Here is a 24,410-nt window from a genome sequence, read left to right as displayed (position 1 = left end):
TGGGGTTGAAACTTATGGCAATACATCAGTTCTGCACAACATACAATGGGGGTGAATTTGTATTTATACAGTTTTCTGGCAACCAGGAGAATCACTGCAGAAATTCAAGCCCATAGAATGCTTTGTGAATGGCCAATCATTAAGTCCTGAGTTATGTCTTCCCCCTCATTTCAAAATGTGTTCATTTGATTCCTTAACCTACTTTCTGTTACAGTGCAATGACATTGCTGCCTGTGAGGGGAATTACATTATCTGATGAAACCTCTTCACTCATTCAAGACAGTTGATAACTGACCAGGATAGTTGAGGAAAATCTTTGTTATGGAGACCTAGGCACTTGAAAGGGAGAAATTCAAACAAAAAGAGACAGATTCATGGTGTGAAGTATTTATTTTAACATGTCTCTCAAACTATAAGCCTTACTTACGACCTTATTCTCAGGAAGTTAATATTTTGACTGAATTAATTGGATCCCATTTCTTAATTGTTTCATTGACAGCTGTGCCAATTTTCACTTGGCGGGTTTCATACCTTCATTCGTTCAAATTTAATTCAAAGAACAGCAACCAAATAGGTGCCAGGATGTCATTATTTGCATGTGTAAGGAACTGGAAGAAATTGGGACAAGAAACTTATTTAAATGCAAGAAATGGAAAAAGAGTAGAGGATAAGATTAAAATTATATTTAATATAAATGAGAGAACAAGTGAAATTAGCAGACGTCCCTAAATTTGTAATTTTAGTTCAATATTAAGATTTGTTTCTGTATCAATGGAAAAGTTAACAAGATTGACTTTGGGCAACAATAATTCCCTGATGATGCTAGCAGAAATCACAGATCTTGCATTCCAATATACCTTAAATACCTGCAGTTTTTAAATGAAAAGTCATAAGTGATTTAATACTATGCTTTATTGAGACTCAACAATAAACAGAATCTGTAGATAGGAAATATGCATGCAATAAATTGAATTGCTAAAAAAATAATTTATAGCAGTACCTATTATATATATTTATATTCTAACTTAAGTCACTTAAGTGATTTGCATGTTTATCAAGACTTATTACCAGCAAAAGTGTGAAAAGGAAATTAAGTTGATACGTTTTTCACGAGTATTTCAAAAATACTTATTTTCTTGTTTTATGCCTACCATGGTTCTTGAAAAGGAGGCAGTTTGTTCCATTTCATAATTTAAATAGAGTTTACAGAATTAAGTCATCGGTCAGCAGTTTTAAAATGGCACGGTTCATATATCTCAGGTCATATCTCAACTTTTGTAACATGCAGCTTGAAAAGAAAATTCTCTCATTTTGTGACACATATTATATATATATATATATAATGCAAACCAGGGGCTTAATTTTTACCAGAAAACAAATGTATATATGCAGTACTAACATTTGCGATTTAGGCATTTATTTATCTTTATATAAAGGAAAACTATGCACCAAAAATTTCATCAAAGGCCTTTTTGGCTGAATAACTTCTTTTTCAGCAATCATGATTTTCCAAATAAAAATGTATTAAACTGCTGCACCAGACATTTAATGCACCTGGCTGGAACCCCAATTCTAAAGTGGCAGTCCTGGCAATGTAGTAAACTGATTGTTCAGGCATCAGGTACTGACATTTAATCGTTAATAGTATACAGCTCCTTCATGTAGCTACAAACTGAAGATAGCAAGAAAATACCTTTCAAATGAAAATTAAGTCTTTGGTTCTAGCTGCCCTTCATCAACTTGCTCAAGTGCTTGAAGCAATCTGGTCATCCAATCTATCTAGAGTCTGCATCGTCACTGGAATTTTTGTTTCCATCATTCATAAACTTTACTGTATTTTGTATTTAAAATTTCAATGCATGTTAATGAAAATGTTAATTTCTGTATGTGTAAATACAATTTGGATCATACAAACATTAAAGTAGCTGAACTGAGTTCTTTATCCTGCAAAAACTGAAGACTAATTGAATGAGATTATTGAAAAAAATATTTAAAATGAAACAACCAGACTAGATTTTCATGAATGCTTCTGCAGTAAGCTCAAAACAGAAAGCCAGAATGTTGTACCATTGACAAAGTTACTTCTGCATGGAAATTTCAGAACTTGTGGTCTGTCTTATCAATTTATTAATTTGACAAAGTTTACAATTATAATTTACATTTTCTGAACATGTGGGATATAGGGGTTATCAAATTAAGGCAACAAATAACAATAACCATACATATTGTGTTGATAAACTGATATCTCGCTAAGTACCAAAGTGAAAATATTTCACAGAATGAAATTATGGTAGTCAGTTAATAAAATAGATATACAAAATTATCAAATGATACATTAAAAATGCTGCCTTTGGAAACCCCTAGTCCTCTTATCCTTGAAATAAAATTTTGGTTCACACACAAATTAGGAAATATGTACAGTTTACAGTTGCCTGTTAATATCCATCCAAAAACATGTATATGATCAGGATTTTTGGCAAAAATAAAATCCTTTGATGAAAGGTCTATAGGCCATTAAACCACAGTTGCGTTCCTGCTAACCACTTCATACAATTGTTTCCAAGATTATTGTGATAAACAGAGCCAAACTGCTGGTAATTTGTTCATTTAGAACAACGCAATTACAAACTGTCAAGAAACTTGAATACATCAAAACTTGTCAATACAGTTCAATACAACCTACCCATTTGGCAAAATGTTTGTAACAGATCTGTTAAAAAAAAATTGGTCACATCAATAATTGAGCTTTACAATGAGATACTGGCAATGGCTTAGTAAATGTACTGTAAATGAACCGTGTCCTACAATACACCAGACAAACTGAACTCTAAAGGACATCAAAATACATTGGCAAAAGCTTTACAATTTTACCAGGACAATCTGATGCTGAATCCATTAACCCGTACATATCCTTAGCCCATTAAATACGTCCTTACCAAATACTGAATTACACGCTAGGCTTCCAGGGCTGAGGGAAAGAGAGGAGAATGACAAGAAAAGGTGCAAGTAGCAGCTTCAGTCACACTTCCACTGTACTGTTAATATTGGGAATGTTTCCACAGAAAAAAAATTGTTGCATTCACTCCCATTCCGTGGTTCCAGGTGGCTTTGAAGTCAAGTCATACATAACACGGGAAATTCCAGGTATCTTCTTGATTTCTCTCACCATTTTTAAAACAACCTAGACGTGACAAGAAAAAAGTTCAAATTAATATTTGCTATTTTAATGTACATTAAAATTATTTGTCAGGACATCAGCTGAAGTGTTTCAACTACAGTAGGATAGGTGAGGGAAAGAAAACCAGTGAATCAGTATTCCGAGGACACTTAACCACTGGAAATGTCATGGCTGTGGATGTAAAGACAATCATGCTCGGTTGTGATGTCCTGCATGAATGAATAGTCTTCTGATACACACTGTCCAGATTCACACTTGAAGAATGGTCATTTCAGCAAGGAACAAATGCAGAATTTTACCCTAGGAGTCTGAAACTTAAGACAAGATAAAACTAGAAAATAAAATACACACTGCGTATACTTGCAGCCCACATTAGTTACAATACCAAGCCAATCACAGAAATTATTTACATTCAATAATACATTTCTGCATCAATGCTAGAAAATATCCCCAAAATTGTTGGGGAAAAACTGCCACATTTTCTAAGTAGTACAAAATTCAAATCTTACCTCCTCAGGAATGTGACTGCCAGGAGTTGCTGGGATGCCAGTCATGAAATCACTTGTAATGAAGGTTCGAATGACCACTGATCTCTGACAAGATGGCTGCTTCTGGAGTGGGTCACGGTCAAAATGCAATGGTGTTAAAATAACTGGCATCTGACTAATTTTCCCAGCGCAATCTAGAAGGAAACACACACCACCATTTACTTAAGAATGTTAATGAAGAGCTGGAACTGTAGATATGCTTTAGTCAAATAATCTCGGATTGTGGTAATTTCTACCTTCAGCTCGGAAACTGAAACCCAAATAATTTTGAAAATACCTTTATCTGCAACAATCTAAGAATATCTGAATAGAAACAGTAGGTAAATTAACTAATGTGCTGCAGCGGAGAATGGAACTGTGTTTCTAATAAGAAAGCTCACTTCAAACAAGTCTGAGCTAAAGACAGTTTCTTCACTTCAGGCTATTAATGAAAGTTTCCAAGAGAACTATCCCATGCCAATCTCAACTGTCTGCCACAAATCAAGCACAGGTAGTGCCATAGGTCTGGAAGCAGCTGTTTCTTGAACATCTCACCAATAGATGAATGAAAGGGAGTGGGGAAGAATGTTTTTATTGCAACACGTTTCAGAAAATCAGAACTCTAATTTATCAGATCGAGTAGAAACACATAGCAAGATTTTAACCCATTTATGAATTTCTCAAGAACGCTTAACTGTGCTCCTACCAGATTCTCTAAGAATGTTGTGTGCCTCAAAGTCAGCCTGCCGGAGTGTGCTAAGCACTCCTGTTGTGAGAAAAGTCGGTGTCACATCTGTTATGGGTTCTCGGATTTGGGGTCCAAAAATATACACAACTCTGAAACACAAACATTTCTATTAATACAGAACAAATTTGCAATAGTTTGCCACAGTAAAAAGTCTGTTCATATCATAAGACATAGGAGCGGAAGTAAGGCCATTCGGCCCATCGAGTCCACTCCACAAATATCATACATCACTAAAATAGTATCATGTAATTTCCTCTTCATATTTACTCTTAAATAGCTTAAAAAGACAATATAGAAACAAACAAACCTGTTAATATTATGACACATTCGTGGAATAAGTCTGGCTAGGAATATGAGGGAATCCCAGTGTGGTGGATCCTTACTAGTTAAGCCACAGACATAACTATACGACCTACAGTCACCCTTCAAGACAAAAGATAAAATTTTCAGAAAAGTAAAGCAAATTTTATTCCTAAAATACATTTGATTCCACTGGGGAAAATACACTATCCTACAGTTAAATATATCTTGAGTATAAAAAGTACAACAGTTCATATTTCCTGAAAATATAGAAATTAATGATGACCAAAATCTAGACAAGTGGATATTGATCTCTAATTGATCATGGCAATAAAATTTAAATGTGTGATATTGCCAATTCAGTAAAATATATACTCACACATAAATAAATAGAGTTACAGGCAGAGTAACAGCCAACAGGTGGAGGTATATTAATTGTGGAAAGAAATTATGGTTTTCCAATACTATGACATATTTAAAAAATAATGTGTAGTAAAATGCAAATCCATCCCATATTGAATAATTTACATACATGCCTTTCCATTTCTAGACCACATGGTCTGATTTTGACAATTTAATTTTATCCAAACATCATTTAAAAACAAGTTTAACAGTTTCTGGAATGATTTCCCATTGCTTCTGATGTATTACTGACCTGTACTCCAACAGTTTTAATTGGCATCAGAAAAGCTGTGAGTGAATGCAGGCTTGTAATTTGCATCAATTTTTCTTGTTCCTCATCACTTGTACAGGACCTGACCCTCTGTAGTAAAGTGTGTGGCTGTACAAAAACATAATACCATGAATGTCAAGACCTTTAGAATCACATTTTTCTGTAAACAATTTTGTTGAAAATATGCATTAATGCTTCAATATACCATTAACACATTGTAAAGGCATTTAAGTAATCTTATATCAGGACTAATAAAAGAAAATGTACTTCTTGCAATTATAGAATTCTATAGCACAGGTGTCCATTCAGAAACAGTCAAACTTGGTCTGCATCTGTTTTTTCGTCCGTAATCCTGAAAGATTGTCAGCCTCAAGTACCTGAACAACTTCCTACTAAAATTACTTTTGTGGAACCAGTTTCATCTTTTCAGGTCGAATATTCCAGAACCTGACCACTCTCAGTGAAAATATTTCTTATCACCTTCCTTTTAAATTTTTCACCAATTATTTTTAATCTATGGCCTCGAGTTAGTGATCCACTCACCGAGCAGACAGTTTTTCCTCTATCTAATCTACCAAAATTTATCTTGAAAACCTCCAATTGATCACTTAATTCTCCTTGGAACAGACCAGGTTAACAGCCTAACTTTCTCCATCCCTCATAAATGAAGTTCTTCATCCCTGGCAACATCCTTATAAACTCATTTATATCCTTTCTAAGGCTTTTAACATCTTCCTTGAAGTGTGCTGCCCAGAACTGTCCACAATACTCCAACTGAGATCTAGCCATTCAAACATTATATCTCTGCTTATATATACTCAAGGTACCCATATGCCCTTTTAACCACCTTATCAACTTGTGCTGCCACATTTAAGGATTTGTGCACCTTGAACCAAAGTCCCTTGGTCATCCACATTTTTATGAACTTGTACCAATTATAGTATAGAATCTGTCAACATTACTCCTCGCAAAGTGCACCAAATTTAGCAAAACTGTGATGGGCTGAGACTTCCAAATGTTTGTGTGATATTACCATCCATATCAGCATTAATAATGATAGCTTTTGAAATGGAGTCCTTCGACTCAACAAGAACATAAAGACATTTCTTCAAGCTCATCAGAATTTTATATTGTTGATTTAACAATTTATGTCATAATTGCAAAAAATAGTATACATCATGTTTCTCTTTGGGTTGCTGATCTTGGGCCTCAACTTGCATCACATCTGTTATCTGTTTCTCATGCAATGAAATTATGACTTATGGCATTATGAACACCATTTAAGAATTTCTTGGGACTCTTGTACTGTGCCACAGAGACCCTCGCTTAAAAAAAAATCACCAAGCTTCCAACCCCAGCCTTTTGCCCCCTCATTAAGTCAACTGAGAGTTCGAATTCACTGAATTAACAACACTATGATTGGTAGCACTATTTAAACAATCGCAAAATGGCACTGAAAGACTTAGAATCAGGATTGAGGTATTCAGCAGGTTTTGATACCATTTAGGTGAGGTTCCCACCAAATAAAATTCTATAGTTTAAAAAATTGGAGAGTTATAATTTGGAACAATCTTATTACTTTATGGTCATGAGTCTGCACTGATATCTTTAGTATGCATGGAAATCAATTTTTGTCTATCAAACCAGCCTTGCTTTAATCTTGTAGCTTTGTTTAAACTAAAACAACAAGCTAATTACTGACAAGACTGTCAGAAATGAAATTAACCAGATGTCAGGATGTGCAACATCATTAAGCAATCCTTGCAGACTGATGCTCTTTCACACTCTGTTCCAAGTATAAACAATGCAAAATAGTTAAAGTATGAACACCTAATTCCATTTACACCAATCAATTTTTAAAATATAAAAAAGGGAAACCATCATAATATAAATCACTTTTATCAGAACATTAAGTGACATGATTCATTCTGCTTTAAGCACATCTGCGCACAGGATATTAACTCCTCAGTTAGCTGCTGTGCTCACTGTGGCACATCCCAATCCATTTTACAGCAAATTATGGTGCAAATCTGTCACAGGGGGATCTTGGCGGGATTGGCACAAAGATTTAAGTACAGTGTTTGTTGTCAACATCACATTTGCAGCAATGTTTTTACTTTCACAAGTTAGGACAGAGTGAATCATCACCTTCATGAGGTAATCAAAGAAAGGTTTTATGGTTTATAAAGATGAGATTCATTTATTGAGCAATATTGTATTGCATATTACATACATTGCTCTTGTTAAAAAACTAAAATGTCAAATGCTTTCTGAATTCATGAATGAAGCTTCCACTAATAAGACGAGTGAGTAAAAAAGCAGGAAATATCCACCATAAACTTACCTTTTTTACACTTGCAGAGAAATCAGCTACTATTTTCAGAATGTTGTTGGTTTCTGCAAAGTCTTTGCAAATATATGGCTCATCAGCGCAGATTATTCTAATGGCAAGGCCAGGGCCTTTAAAAGAAAATTCAACATAAACCAGAAAATTATGAAACTACATAATGGAATGACTTCCAATTCAATAAAGGTAGGAATGTCTATTCAGTTTACCTGGGAATGGGTGCCTCAAAACAATATCTTCAGGAAGACCCAGCTCTCTGCCTAATGCCCTCACTTCATCCTTGTGGAAGTCTTTTAGTGGCTCAATCACTTTACCCTGCAGAACCAAAGATGGAGTCATATATATATATATTCAACCTTAACTACAAAATATACTTCCTATCTGAAGAATTATGAAATTAAACAAATTTTAATTTCATGAAAAACTGCAAGGAAATGCATGTGCATGGTTGCTCACAGTTTCTCTTACTAACAGACAGAATACTGCTTACTAAAGGACCAAATGAAACTACAGCATATACTCATACCTGTGAAGTAACTTGTTAGAGAAATGCTGAAAAATATTAGAATATCAATTATATAAACTTTGGTCAAATGTCTCCAATCATATATGGATCATACTAAATAAAGTTGCAGTGATTATCTTGTAAACAAAGCTAATAAAATTCATCACTGACCTCTTCCCTCAATTTTCTGATCAGTTCAGTGTCGTTATGATGAGTTTTGATGACATCTGCTTTCCCACTTGCCTCTCTTGAAGCACTTTCAATTAAATCTGGCCTCAATGTACCTTGAGCAAGATACACTTCCTCAGGCTTTAAATTCATTTCCCCAATTACCTCATTTGCAATCTAGAATAAGGAGAATCAAGAGAAACATTTGGGCCTTTCATTTTTCACAGCTCAAGAAAGATGCTCAAGTAAAACATTTTGAGTATTGTACCACAACATAAATTATTTTGGGTAATGCCACAAAGTTAACTTAAAAAATACCTTCACAAATGTATCCCCTATTATTTTTCTTTTCTCTTCTGGATTTGTTGTCATATTTAGGGTCTTACTTATTCTTTTTCGAGGAGTCCTGTCTTCTTCTGAAATTGGTAGAGTTGTTGTACCATTGTAAAATGCATGTGCAGCATTAACCACTGAAAATATTAAAAGGAAATTACTGTCATAATTTACAAAAGTAAAGAATTAAATTCTAGTCTTCAAATGCAACCTAAAGGTGAATACCACAATGGTTAAAGCTGTAGGGTACGTAGTTATGTATATAGACCAAACAATCTGCCCTAAATAGGTTTGTATCAGTCTTGTGCCTCTTGTACTAATAATTGGCAAGAACTTTATTAACAGCAAGTCAACCAAATAACAATTCAGGATACCAGGGTGAGCACCATACAAAAGTAGCACATTACAGATACGCATATTTACAGAAAAAGCATTGGAATCATTTTCATTTTGGCAAAAAAACAATCCATGTCCAAAATGTAAAGACAGTAAGAAGTTTAACAACACCAGGTTAAAGTCCAACAGGTTTATTTGGTAGCAAAAGCTTTTGCTACCAAATAAACCTGTTGGACTTTAACCTGGTGTTGTTAAACTTCTTACTGTGTTTACCCCAGTCCAACGCCGGCATCTCCACATCAAAATGTAAAGAACAGCAATACTGGGGAATGCTACAACTTTCTGCAAGTTGCAGATAAGCTTCCTACACGTCAATTGACCGCACATAAACCAACTAAGAAAGAAACATTTCAGCAGCATAGTGCTACCAATTTTATTTCTCGCTCATTTCCGCAATGCCAACATAAGGTTGGATTCTCAACTTTGAACTTGGGATGTTGGTCACAGAAACAGCACAAAAAGAGGCCATAGGTACCAGCCAAAAAAATGCTATCTTATCTCCTCTTTAACCACCCAGATTATCAGTCCTGCTACTTCAAACGATCTATGGACATCCACTCCATGGACCCACTGTTTCACTACACTTCTCAGACCAACCATTTGTCTTCCCTTGCCTTGCAAATTTTGCATGCCTTTTTAAAATGCAGTACCTGTCAATTCTCTCGAGTAAATTCTATGTGCCACTTTCCTGCCTTCCTGACCAGTCCATTGGAATCTTCCTGCTACAGCTGTTCTCCTTGCTATTAACCACACGGTCATCTTTTCCACCATCTGCAAACTTGATCAATCACACCTGATACATTTATGTCTAAAGCCATGATATATACCATGGTCCGTCCGTAAGGTACCAAGCAGAGTTTCGCAAAGCACCACTCAAAGTGGTCAGATATACTGGTTGATCAATACCTTTGTTTCCAGCCACGGGACCAATTTTGTACCCAACCCTACACTTGCTCTTGAATCCCCTGGGCTTTTACTTCTCTAATCAGTCTTTTTCTATTCAATTTACCAAAGCCTTTCATAATTTTAAATAGTTATATCTCCACTTAGCCTTCACTGCTCCAATAAAAACAGCCCCAGTATCCCAAGTCCTACCTCAATGATAATTTCCTTTACCTATCATCCTGTGAATCTATACTGTGCACTGTGGCTTCAATGTCTTTTCTAAATTTAAGTCACATGCTTCACCATCCACGTGTTGTACATAGGTCTGTAAATACTCCCGACAGGAATATTCCCACATTGGTTTTATAGTATTACTGATTAAAACCAGCTAGAATTTCTTTTGCATTTTTACCTTTAACTTTAATACCAAGTTTCTTCAAGGCCTCCTCAACAGTCTGACTCTCCTTTTTCCGCATGAAACCATTGTCAATGTGAACAGCAATTACTTGATCTTGGTTCAAAGCCTTATTCAACAAAGCTGTGCACACTGTAGAATCTACTCCACCACTTAGTAATACCTGTGGATCAAGTGACAACAGATAGAATTTCCACACTGTGAAATCTGGTTATGTTTATTAAAGCAAATGTGTGCAATGGAATGTAAACATTTTTTTCATTATTGTACAAATTTTAAAATATCAGTAAAGCTTACCAAAACTTTGGAATGTCCTACTTTCTTTTGTATCTCTCTGATACATTCTACTTCTCTGCTCTGGACTGTGAATGTTCCACTACAACCAGCTATATCAAACAAGAAATTCTTCAAAATGTCTTTGCCATGCTCTGTCAAATCTACTTCCGGGTGGAACTGAACACCATAGAGCTTCTTGGATTCATTTGCTATTGCTGTATACAGTTCAAACAGAAAATTAACATACACATTTTAAAATACTCTTTTGCACAAGATCAAGTATGAAACATTTGTAAAAAAGACAATAATCCACATTCTCACTTGTTTTAATTTCCATAAACTAAGCATTTCAAAATATGTCCCTTGTAAGTAGGAGCTTTACAATAAACATCAACCACAGAAATAAAGTTGTATTATTCATTGATAGAAACAAGCTTACACCAGCCAGCTTCCACACTTTTAAGCTATCTCAGCAGTGACTTTGTGGGGAATCACTTGACCAGTTAATCACACAAAATTCCTTATTGCCAGTTCCAGAGTGGAACACCTGAAGGCCAGCCCTGGGATAATATGTGGAAATCTCACTGTAGTCATACAAAGGGCTTTGCCAACCCTGGTCTGCCAACCATTCGATATGTTTGGCAGAGCACCAAATTCCTTCTCATTTTCCCTTCTTGTGCAGAACATTGTTGTACAGCACCTGCCCTCAGAGAAAGCAGTGACTGTTTCTACTACTAATTCTATTGCTTTATTATAGGCAATTACACCTCACAGCCCACAAACACAATATACATTCCACTTTGGAAGGGATAGATAGATAGAGCTATAAATTCTGGTTTTACCTCAATCTGCAATGCAAAATCCTTTTAAAGCAATTACAAGATGAAAAATAATGTTCGGGAATTATAGTTTCGCCCATTTAAGACAAAGGTAAGAAGGAATTTCTTCTCTGAGGGTAGTGAATCTGTGGAATTCTTTACCATGAAGGGCTGTGAAGGTTGGGTCATTAGGTATGTTCAGGGCTCAACTCGATTTTTAAACAGTAAAGGAATCGAGGGTTATAGGGATAAGGCAAGAAAGTGGAGTTGAGGATTATCATAGAATCCTACAGTGCAGAAGGAGGCCATTCGGCCCATCGAGTCTGCACCAACCACAATCCCACCCAGGCCCTATCCCCATCCATTTACTCTAGCTAGTCCCCCTGACACTAGGAAGCAATTTAGCATGACCAATCCACCTAATCCACACATCTTTGGACTGTGGGAGGAAACCGGAGCACCCAGAGGAAACCCACGCGGACACAGGGAGAATGTGCAAACTCCCCACAGTGACCCAAGCCAGGAATTTAACCTGGTCCCTGGCGCTGAGGCAGCAGGGCTAACCACTGTGCCACCATGCCGCCCCTGATCATTTCAGATCAATCATGATCTCATTGAATGGCAGAGCAGACTCAATGGGCCAAATGGCCTACTTCTGCTCCGAAGTCTTATGCTCATTTAAATCTTATGCACACTTACTAAACCAATAATCTAACAGAAAGTACTGTGGGCTACAGAGCTTGATCAGGCAGCAGAAAGCTTTGACAAAACAAACAGTTTTCTCATTCCTCCCTTCACCACATTTTAGACGATCAGTTTACCAGGAAATAGTTTCAACAGTGGAGTAGGACCAAGGGAGGAGGAAGCATAAAATAATGTCTTCCTTTCTACGATATTATTCTGAAAAAAATAGTTGAAAGGTCTCCTACCTCACAGGAGATATTCCCAGTTTTACCATATATTTTCTACCATAAGTGGAGGCCCATCATTTAAGGTATCCCCTGCCAGAAGGGAGCTGGTCCACCAGGGCAACTACAAGAACTCCAGAATGCATTGTACGCATCGGGATTCCTTTGTGGCTCTTGACGCTGATGCAGTGTCTCAGCTGAGAAAATTCATTAACAATTGGATACTGGCATATAAAAATCACCAGACACACAAGAAAAATCACTGTGATAGTAGTACTGGTCATAATCACAGCATGGATAAATTGTTGACTTCCCATTTGAAAACAATGCGTCTGTCACGCTACATTCAAAATACACGCAAACACAGTCAAACCTGGATTCACAAGTACTCATTGCTAAATATACCTGCTGCAATGTTTCCAGACTGTGCAACGACTTTGAAGCCCTCTGCCACCTTGTCCACACTGTCACCGTGAGTGAGCAGAACAACCTCATCTTTCTGCAGACCTCTAATGGAGAGGAAATTTAAGAAGAAATATAGAAGAATAAACAATAATAAAACATGGGAACTGCATAACAGGAGGGTAAAGTTTTTAACAATATTTAACAAAAGCCAAAATGAAATTGCTGATTCCATAGAAAATAATTCTAATTTTTTCTTTAGGGCTGGGAAGAGGAGAATTTAAGAAAAAATATGAGACCTAAAGCTTTAATGCAGGAAAAATTGCATAAAGCATTTCAATACATCTCTAGCCTGGCTTTCCACATACAAAATAGATTTAATCAGCAGAGCACAAAATGTAGAGACTATGGAAACTAAATAGTGCAAGAAACATTTTGGCATCTTGGTCAGGAAGGTTCATCAACTTCTCTTCAGAACAAAAAAATGAAAATACATTTGATTTAAAATAAGTCATCAGTACCTGAACAGTGAACAGTTATTATCCACATTTACTGTAAATAGACCATCTTCTCTCACATTCTTTCTGTGCACTGTACCTCCAAAAACTTTATTCATCATCTGTGAATGTAAATACAAACTGGTTTCTATGCAATGCTTCAATTTTCTTCTCCATAAAACTTGAAATTCTAATCCACTGTCAAACATATACATCAAAGACAACTGATGAAAACCACACTTTACATCAGTAAAAAAAACACAAGTGCATAACTCAGCACAATAGCTTTAAATAAGATTATGTCATCATAATACTTCTGATAAAAAGATATAGATAGAAGCTTTAGGAACATAGGAAAAAATAGGCCATTCGGCCCTTCGAATCTGCTCCACTATTCTAGAAAATCACTGCTAATCTTCTACCTCATGCAATTTTGCCAACTACTTCCATATCTCTTGATATCTTTAATATCAAGAACATTATTGAATACACACAATGGCTGAGTCTTCACAGACCCCTGGAGGAGAGAATTCCAAAGATTCACCACCCTCTGAGTGAAATTGGCCCTATTCTTTACCATACACTTACATTAATGATCTGAATTTGTGCACAGTACCTGCATTCCATAGCAGATTCCAAGAACAGGTTTGCCAATTGTAAATATCGCTGGATCAAACCATGGAGCATCTTCGGCATAGACAGAACTTGGCCCCCCCGATATGATGATAGCTCTGTAAAGTAGAAATAGTATTTAAGAACAACCAACCTGCATATTTGTAGGAATATGATAACTGCATTACGGTAAGCTGGTAATCAAATTCTATAATGAAAGATAGATAAACTTACAATGCAAGATTAAGTGGTTTATTATAAAAAAGAAAAGTAGAAAGTAAAAGAGGGAATTCTAAAAGAACTAGAATTTAATACAAAAAGGAACGGAACAGAGTGTGCAAAATAGAACAAGCAGATTTACTGTTAATAGAAAGTGTTGATAGTTTGATTCGATTTGTCATATGTATTAGTATTCAGTGAAAAGTATTGTTTCTTGTGTGCTATACAAAGTATACTTTTCATAGAGAAGAAAAGGAGAGAGTTCAGAATGCAGTGTTACAGTCATAGCTAGGGTATAGAGAAAGATCAACTTAATGCAAGGTAGGTCCATTCAAAAGTCTGATGGCAGCAGGGAAGAAGCTGTTCTTGAGTCGGTTGGTACATGTCCTCAGACTTTTGTATCTTTTTCCCGACAGAAGAAGGTGGAAGAGAGTATGTCCAGGGTGTGTGGGGTCCTTAATCATGCTGACTGCTTTTCTGTGGCAGTTACAAAGTTAGTCTCTCTTTGGTTTTTATAAAAGCACTATCAATTTGATTGATGAAATTGGCTAATGAGCATTGCCCTTCAACGCCATGAAAATGCCAGACTTAAGTCACGTTTCCCAGTTACCCTAATCACAAGTGCAGGCTTGAATTTAAAAAATTGTAAAAAGAAATACACAAATACATTTCAATATGCTACAATCTAAGTGCTAAAATTAATATACCACATGGAAAGTTTTTAAAGCTCTGAAGGCGCAAAACTACCTCTTCTACGTCGTGTCTCATTGTTAAAAGTCATTTAGCAATCACATACCAGATATACACTACCTCCTATTTATGTTCCATTCACCTTTTTTAACCAAGCTATTCACCTTTTCTAACGTTGCTGGTATTTTCCATCATTATCTAAGACTATTAAATGAACATGAACAACACATACGCATGAAATTCTGTATCTGTAACTTGAAGGCATTTGGATCAGGCAACCCAAACAATAAACAAACCCCACCATGGAGGTAATTTCAGTAGGATTGCTATTCTTTCAAGGGGTCTTGCAACCAAGAATGAATTAATGACAATTTTAATGCTTCCCTCGTAGAATCATAGAAACCTTACAGTGCAGAAAGAGGCCATTGGGCCCATCGAGTCTGCACCGACCACAATCCCACCCAGGCCCTACCCCCATATTTACCCGCTAATCCCTCTAACCTACGCATCTCAGGACACTAAGGGACAATTTTAGCATGGCCAATCGACCTAACCCGCACATCTTTGGACACTCCAATGGGCTGGAGTGAAATGTTAGAAAATTTTACCCTCATAAAAAGTACTTTATGATTACAATCATATTGTAAAAAAAATTATATATATATATTTCAAAGTGACATAAATACAAACATACATACACTCATCCATTTAAGATGCACCAAAAATCAATTCCTACCGAAAACCATTCTCCTTGATTGCAAAAGCAGGTGTCTCCAGTGGCAGGATTTCTGACTGTACAAAAAGTTCTCTGACACGCCGATCAATCACTTTTCCATACTGTGCTCCTGCATCAAGAATCACAAGGGCCCCTTCATATTGACATCTGACATCCTTGATGTCTCCTCCAGCAGTCTCCTATTCAAGAATGAGGGGGAGTGGAAGAAAACTAATGACAGAATATTTTTACAACTGTTTTACAAAGCTTCTGAGAAGTTGCTACATATGTCATATTTCATTCACAGGCTAATAAGCTGTAACAGTATACAGGCTGAAATGCATAATGTATTAAACCTTGGTGGACCACAATTGCACAATTGAAAGTACACACCAGTTCAATGCTGTGCAATTTTAAAGCCAAACTGGTCAAATTGTTAAATCAAACTCCCTCCCATGACAGCACTGTGGGGCTGCAGCAGTTCAAGGCGGCTTACCACCACCTGCTCAAGGGCAATAAGGAACGGACATTAAACACCGACTTTCCCAAGTATAAATATTAAAAATTAAACATATGCTATAACCGTAATAGTTTAGATAAACAAAGTTTCTCGAAACTTAGTAAAAAAAATAATAGACTAGATGTCAAAAGTGATCAAAGCATCAAAATCATTTTTATTAACGATAGGGCAAATGATTGGAGCTGAGGCTAGGCTGCTTCAAGGCACCTATCATTGTAAAAGAAACCCAAAATCAGTTCTTCTTATATGTTGTAACACAGAAGATAACACCTCAAAGCTAATATTAGCTGCTGACTGATGATGCCCACTTAGTAAAGCCAGGACAAGAAATTTATTTAGGTTTCTAGAGAAATGTAATTCAAATGCCTGCAGTAAACACTTTCAATTCAAAAGTAATTTCTGGTGCAACTATTTTGGAGATAGTGTCAGCTCCAAACACATCTCAAAAAAATTGTTGGCAGTATATACTTACTCCGTCATATTTTCAATAGCCATCTTCTCCCAGATCACAATTTCTCTTTTCCTTCATTTTGCCTGGGGCCAGTAACAGTAGTAAAATCCAGCCACTGACAGCACATTATCAATGCAAAATTCATTTGGTTTTGAATATTGATCCACTGGCATTTTTGCTCATTACCTTATCATAGAATTCCTACAGTGGAGAGGGAGGCCATTCGGCCCATCAAGCCTGCACCAACAACAATCCCACCGAGGCCCTACCCCCACAACCCCACATTTTTACCCTACTCCCTGGCATTAAGCATGGCCAATCAACCTAACCCACACATCTTTGAAGTGTGGGAGGAAACTGAAGCACCCAGAGGAAACCGCGCAGGTATGGGAAGAATGCACAAACTCCACACAGTCACCCGTGGCAGGAATTGAACCAGGGTCCCTGGCACTGTGAGGCAGCAGTGCTAACTACTGGGCCACCGTGCTGTCCAACTTCCCCACTTTCCCCCAAACTCCCCAATTTGGTTCAATTGATAGCATCACACAATTCTCCTAGGTTGGGGGTTCAATCTGCCTTTAGACTCCAGTACATTATCTAAGAGGACATTTCAGTGCTGTGTTGAGGGCATGTTACTGTTTCGGAGATGCCATTAATCAGTTAAAACATTGAACCGGGACCCCATCTGCCTGCTTTGGTCATTTTGATTGACAGAAAATACCCCAAAGCAATATTTGAAGAACGGGGACTTCCTCTCTCAACCACCATCACCCAAGTAGATGTGTAAATTGACATCTGCTTTTACTGACAGGATTTTGATATCACTACCAGAGAAAAAGTAATTTATCATCTAAATTTTGCAACATCCTGAAAACTGTAGTAATGCAAATTAATGCATTACCATTTGAATGTACATTATTTCTTACTTCAGAACATGGAATAATAGCACTGTTCTAGGTCACTCTATTCTCCACCTTTAGGTTGGACCATGTAACCAAGTTTAGTTGAAATCTGTTACTTTCTGAAATATATTGTTTACAAACGGGCAAAAACATCACTATTACAATCATGAGGGATAATGTTTTGGGACTCTGTCTTTAACTTAGGTAAAATTAAGAGGTCATGTGTTCTGTTCTCAAATCTGCCTGAAAGCAAGCCTTGATGGTTGGATTGTCAGAGATTGAAGAGATCCAGATTGTTTTACCAGAAGGTGCAAAGTATTTACACTTGGAGACAACGACAGCAGCCTGTGTGCTAACAGTGGATAAACTGAGACACTCCAAGTAAAAGCATTGACAATGTTGGGCTGTAAAAATTATAAACTGTCTATTTACTTCTAAGATCAAGAAGAGTTGCGATCTCAAGGATAGTTTTCAGCATATCTACTTGGATACAGTTAGTCTGCCTGGGTCCAGGGGAGAAAAGGTAGATACTCTACGGTTCACTGTGTAGAAATGCAGGTGGGAGCATGTACTCGGATCGGAGAGCCCAAATTCGTGGGGAGTGAAAATGAGGTTGGAAGATTTGCCTAGCTTTAGCTAGAGGGAGACGACTCCAGGAAACTTCATGCCATGAAAGGCAGTTCTGGAGTTAAAAGACTGGGAAAGGAAAAGATCAGAAATAAATCCTCAGGAGACAGGAATCATCTTGGACTGATTCTGGTAGAACTGAATGTCTACTTAAAGGACAACGTAATGTGTACAATATTTTTTTCCAGTTGCGTTAAAAATTTTGTTATGTAGTTTAAAGTACAGTATTTTAGTGTTTAGTCAATAGTGTTTTGGGTCTGTTTATTGCAGCAAACATCTCAAAACATGAAATCTGTCAGCTATTAACTGGAAATTTGAATTTCCCTTCAAAAGTTCTCAGGTCTCTATGGGGATCCAACATTACCGTTGCCTATTTGCCCTATCTCCCAATGTTAATGGATCCTTTAAAATATTCCAGGACCCTGATTCCGAACTTCACCAAAAACTAATCAGTTCCTCATCCCCTATGTACCAAGTTTAATGAAATGAACATAGTAGTTTTTGAGATGTATTGTTTGCAGACAAACAGGCCACCAAACAGGCAAAATATTACCTCACCCACCTTCAATGGCAGAGGTAATCAGCAAATAACGAAACACCACACTTGAATAGAGGTGCTTGAAAAACTAAACCCAAAGAAAAAGGTATAAAGAAGGATAATAAAATACAAAGAGCTTGGGAAGAAAGTTAAAAAATAATTTAGAAAGCTAAAATAAACTACACAGATGAATTGACCAGTGTTCTACAGGTACATAAATGACAAATGGAGATAGGGATAGAGACACTAAGGTATGCATAAAATAAACTCCCAGATACTAACAGCAAAACAACAGAAATTTCTCCCAGGTAGGCATATTAGAACAGATGAAAAAAAGATATTCAGGTTAGAAATTAGGAAAATATTTCATAAACTAATCAAACAAGAGGATAAGACCACTAGTTCAGATAGATTGCATCCTCGCATACTGAAGTGAGTTACAGAAGAGATGGCAGAAGCACTATTAAATGAGGGAACAGTGTCAGAGAATGGGCGAACTGGTAATGCTATTCCTCAACTTAAAAAGGGACAAAGCACAAGTCCAGTAAGTGAAAGAAAAGGTGACAGGAAAGATAATGGAATCCTTACACAAAGATGTAAACATCAAATATGTAATAAGAGATTTCAAAATGGAAGGCCTTTCTTGACTAACCTTATTGAATTATTTAAATGAGTAACAAAAAGAGTAGACAAGGGTTATTTAGCAAATGCAATATATTAGGATTTCCAAAATGATCCTCAATAGAAGAGTCTCATATCTCAGAGCGCACAGAACAATTAGGGCACAGGAGTTGGCCTAACCATGCTGACTCTCCGATGAGCAATCTAGTCAGTCACACACCCTCGCTCTATCCACTTAACCCTGCAAGTTTATTTTCAAGAAGTGCCAATCCAAGTTCCATTCCATACAGGGCAGCATGGTGGCGCAGTGGTTAGCACTGCTGCCTCACAGCGCCAGGGATTCGAGTTCAATTTGGGCCTCGGGTGACTGTGCGGAGTCTGCACGTTTTCCCGATGTCTGCGTGAGTTTCCTCCGGGTGCTCCGGTTTTCTCCCACAGTCCAAAGATGTGCAGGTTAGGTTGATTGGCCATGCTAAATTGCCCCGGAGTGGGGTGGGGTGGCCTACTTCTGCACTGTAGGGATTCTATGATTCAAAACTATTGATCATCATCCAACTCCAACACCCTCGCAAGCAGCCAGTTCCAGATGGTTGTAGAACAGAGCGCAAGCTGGCTATGAAAATGAGAACAGGGGTTAAAAGGAGCTTCTCTTGCTGCAACCATTGTTGCATTTACATTAAGAATTTGCACTAAGGAATTGGAAGTACTATTTCAAAACGTGCAGATGAAATGAAATTGGGAGGTGTCATAACTACAAGGAATAATGTGACAAAATACAGGAAGACATTAATAAATTTGCAGAGTGGGCATGTAAGGGCAAATAGTTTCAATATAGATAATCATGATTATTTTGGGAAGAATAAGGAAGGTGTATACTGCTTGAATAAAACTCTGCATGGCATTGAGGACAAAGAGATCTGGAGGTACAAATACACAAAACACAAACAGTAGTATGCACCGAGATTCACTTCGAGATGAGTCAAATACAAAAGTAGTTATGTTAAAATCAGGAATCCCAATGAGACCACACTCGAAAGTGTGTGTACAGTTCTAGTCTCCGTACTATAAAATATATAGAGGCATGCGAGAAGGTGCAAGAAAGATCAATAAAAATGACAATCAGAACTGAGAGCTCATACCCATCAGGAAAGACTGAACCAAAAGGGTCTTTCTCTTGAAAAGAGAGGAGCGACCTGAAAGCGGCCTTGATTATGGAGCTCGATGTAGAAATGACCAGAGGTCATAAATATAATAAATCCAACAGGGAATTCAGGAAAAACTTCTTTATCTAAATAGGGTGAATGTGGAACATACTACAATGCAGTAGTTAAGGGAGATAGCAGATACATTTAAGGGGAAATAGTCACATGGACTCAAAGATTAGCTCTGTTGCTCTCTCCAAAAACACTGCCAAACCTGTTGCGTAATCCAGCATTTTCTGTTCTTATTTCACATTTAAAGGGAAGTTAGATAAGCATGAGGGATAAAGAAGTAGGATTTCCTGGTATGGTTGGATGAAGAGGGATGGAAGGAGGTTTGTGTTGAGCAGAAATATTGGCATGGATGCATAGTCCTGTTTCTGTGCTCTAGACTCTATGCTCTGGATTTAGTGGTCAATGGTAAAGGAATTGCTCAGTACACTGACAACTGCTTGAAAAGTTTCCACAGGCCTCTGAGAAGAGGCTTCCTGTCACTGAATCAACCCGATTGTAGAATTCTCAGACACAAAGGCCAAATCAGCAAGTATAAATTAGATTCAAATAATGGACAGAAAAAGCAGATTAAAAAGCAATAATTAAATTTTGCAATGAATGAGATTCTACATTTGTAAAATTAAGTTCAGTGCCAGAGATTGCTTTATACTAATTTTGACTTATCACACCATTAAAAACTTACTTACACCTGAACGAACAAGTTCTTCTTCTAGCATCTTTAGTGTGACTATCACAGGTTCAAACCTTTAAATAAATTTCAATAAATTTAACCCTGTCTATGAACCAATAGGGTAATGTGACCATAACTTCCAGGTTTCTCCATATTCACTGTGGAAACTGGAAGTCACCATGTGAACAATTACTGACATAAACTCTATACCTGCCTTTAATTTGAATCTATAATTTTGTTCTGCATCTTTTCTGATGATGAAGCTCTGCCAGAGCTCTTCCATCATAGACTGAAAAACCCAATTTTTTTCTGATTTCCTCAACTCAATGTTATGTTGCTAGCCTTAGGACCCTTCTTCTCTGCACAACTTCTCTTGAATCATAGTGACCAAGTGCAGGGTTGAAAGAAACATAACTCACCAAAGGTAGGAAATTTACAGCACACCAAAGTACTGGCAAGACATCATCCCGCACAAAAAACACCGAGTCTGAACAGCAATTACAATATTTTATATCCATAATGCACATCTAACCAGAATAGACAACTTTTTTTAAAAAAACAGGTTACACGTGTCGTGCAGAGTATATTTACTGCATTGTTTTAAACCTTGCTCCCGAAAAGCGTGTCCTGCTGCAAAGTGACTTCCGCATGTTATTCCCGTCTAATATTTACCTATTTTAATAACGATTAGTTACGCTCTCCCGAGATCGCTCCTGCTTCTGGGGACGCAATGGCCATTTTGCGACCTCGGATATTAATGACCAGAGGTAAGGTATGAACAACACAAGGTTCCTCGATCCCAGGTTTAGTTTGACTAGATGCACCGAGTGAGGAACTGTCCAGAGGCCCCACTCCACTTTCTGGAGTTCAAGGAACACACTGAAGACGGGGTGGGGAGGAGGGAGTGCAACTTCAGGAGCTATCGGCCGGTGGCTCGATCGATCGGTCGGTCTTCCCATTCCCTCCCTCCCTCCAGACAGCAGGCCCGTGATGGAGCCTTGCCTCGCCTCTCCGACCTGCCAATGCCGACAACAAACAGCCTCCACCTCCGCCCTTCCCCTCTGCTCCCGCGGCCTCGACACGCCGCCCCCCCCCCCCCCCGGGGAGGGTCACCGTCCCGGAGAAAGCGGGCAACTCAACACAACTGAGCGCCCGGATTCCCCCAGGCCGCAGCCTCGACTTCCCCCTCCCCCCCCTCTCGCAGCACGGCGTTATCGCCCGCCCCAGCCCACCACACCTCCCCCGCACTGGGTCCTTGCGAGAGCGCCGTTCGCCACGCAGCTCCGAGCCCGCTCCCCGCCCGGGAGAAACCAACCTTGGAGTCGCCGTTACACAAGGCCACCGCCATCGCCGCTGCCCCGCTCCAGCCACGAGCCGCCTGCTTTCGCGCGCCCACACTGCCCCGCGCCAAGCCCAGCCTGGCCCCGCCCCCAGCCCGGCCAGTCAGCCAGCGCGCAGTCTCAGCCCGCCGCTAGGAGGGGCTACTGAGCACAGTCAGCCAACAATAACAACAACTCAGGCTGGAATCTGAAACAAAAAAATACACATAAAGTTCTGGGAAAATTCAGCAGGTCTGGCATAAAAGCAAAAACACTGCGGATGCTGGATGGAAAGCATTCTTTCTGGTTGTATCACAATTTGGTATGCCTCCTGCTCTGCCCAGGACCGCAAGAAACTACAAAGGGTTGTGAATGAAGCCCAGTCCATCACGCAAACCAGTCTCCCATCCATTGACTCTGTCTACACTTCCCGCTGCCTCCGCAAAGCAGCCAGCAGAATTAAGGTCCCCATGCCAAGACATACCCCAGACATACTCTCTTCCACCTTCTTCTGTCGGGAAAAAGATACAAAAGTCTGAAGTCACGTGCCAACTGACTCAAGAACAGCTTCTTCCCTGCTGCCATCAGACTTTTGAATGGACCTACCTCACACTAAGTGGATCTTTCTCTACACCCTAGCTATGACTGTGACACTACATTCTGCACGCTCTCCTTTCCTTCTCTATGAACGGTGTGCTTTGTCTGTATAGCAGGCAAGAAACATACTTTTCACTGTATGCTAATACATGTGGCAATAATAAATCAAAAACAGAAAGTGCTGGAAAATCTCAGCAGGTCTGACAGCATCTGTGGAGAGAAAATTGAGCCAACGCTTCGAGTCTGGATGACCCTTCGTCAGAGCTGCTAGGTCAGTTTTTCCAGCATTTTCTGTTTTTTTTTAAAGAAACATAATTTATTATAGCATACAAAGTAAATCCACTGCCGTGGTGTGCACACACTAGTCCCTGCCAATCTTTTTGGCTAATCAAATAAACCAAATCAACCAAACTGAGGGACAAAGTAAAAGGGGCAGTCCTTTAAAATGGTGGGGGGGGGGGGGAAACACTGCCCAAAACAAACTGTAAAAGAAACTTAAAACATCAAACCAAAATGTGATTAAATGTGTCAATAATACACCCGTATTTCCTGTTTTTGTGCCAACAATTTAAAAGGTTGAGTGGTATTGGCTCGTACAAATTCACAAACACGAGTTTTTTCTATCACTCAGTTCACGCAACATGTATTCCTATATTTATCAATAATTATTTATATTTATATAGCGCCTTGAGCATTATAAACTGTTTGACAGGAGCATTATAATGCAAAATTTCACAGAACTGTAGAAGGAGACATTAGGGCAGAAGACCAAAAGCTTGATCAAAGCGGCAGGTCTTAGGGAGCGTGTTAAAGGATCAAAGAGAGGTGGAAAGGGAAGGGCATTGTGTTGGGCTTTTAACATGACATAAAAGGCACCAATCACTCAAAAGGGATTATATAAACACATTGTGGGTTCACTTATTTAAATTGGGAACATGGGAACATATATACATGCACAGAAAGTTTGAAGACATCAGTAACAAGGCTGTCTGTGCTGTATTCTGTCAATGGGCCAGAGTGAAACTGAGGCTGGATCATATGACACACATCCTCTACAGGCTGCTATCCCTTAAAGGCAAATCAAAACATCTTTTTTAAAGAGACTTTCCCTTTTCCTTGTCTCAAGGTTTATTTAATTTCTCCCAGTGATCTATAGGATTGTTATTCTTGGATGTTGTTACTGGTTGTATTTGGGATTATGTCTTAGATGCAATAGTACTATACAGTGGTTGAAAAGCTGAAATTGATCTGATTTTTCTATGGTTAACATCAATTAACATTCAGATCCCACATGAGCAAAAGAATAGCCTAAATTTGCTGAAAATGTGCGTATTACTGC

At 38.2% G+C, this 24,410-nt stretch overlaps 1 protein-coding gene across 4 annotated transcripts; it reads right to left on the bottom strand.

Annotated features, from left to right (window-relative positions):
* Positions 1-895: 895 nt before the first annotated feature.
* gmps (guanine monophosphate synthase) lies at positions 896-22,586 on the bottom strand. 4 transcript variants are annotated; one of them, XM_078208241.1, is made up of 17 exons: positions 22,471-22,559; positions 18,675-18,738; positions 15,634-15,812; positions 13,993-14,107; positions 13,401-13,498; positions 12,883-12,986; positions 10,773-10,966; positions 10,473-10,638; positions 8,765-8,916; positions 8,450-8,623; positions 7,983-8,088; positions 7,771-7,886; positions 5,409-5,534; positions 4,761-4,876; positions 4,412-4,542; positions 3,688-3,860; positions 896-3,181 (listed from the first exon to the last, which is right to left on the bottom strand). In XM_078208241.1, exons 4-17 carry the CDS (start codon positions 13,996-13,998, stop codon positions 3,080-3,082), a joined length of 1,764 nt encoding a protein of 587 aa, XP_078064367.1. In that variant the 5' UTR covers positions 13,999-14,107; positions 15,634-15,812; positions 18,675-18,738; positions 22,471-22,559; the 3' UTR covers positions 896-3,079. The 4 variants fall into 4 exon arrangements, with proteins under 4 accessions (XP_078064367.1, XP_078064352.1, XP_078064344.1 ...); XM_078208226.1 differs by lacking the exon at positions 18,675-18,738 and adding an exon at positions 21,172-21,229 and having other exon boundaries at positions 22,471-22,522; XM_078208218.1 differs by lacking the exon at positions 18,675-18,738 and having other exon boundaries at positions 22,471-22,586.
* Positions 22,587-24,410: the final 1,824 nt, after the last annotated feature.

This window comes from Mustelus asterias, chromosome 3, assembly GCF_964213995.1.
Source record: "Mustelus asterias chromosome 3, sMusAst1.hap1.1, whole genome shotgun sequence".
NCBI lineage: Eukaryota > Metazoa > Chordata > Chondrichthyes > Carcharhiniformes > Triakidae > Mustelus > Mustelus asterias.
The sequence above is the reverse complement of the archived record's forward strand: the minus strand, read 5'-3'. Positions and strand labels throughout refer to the sequence as shown.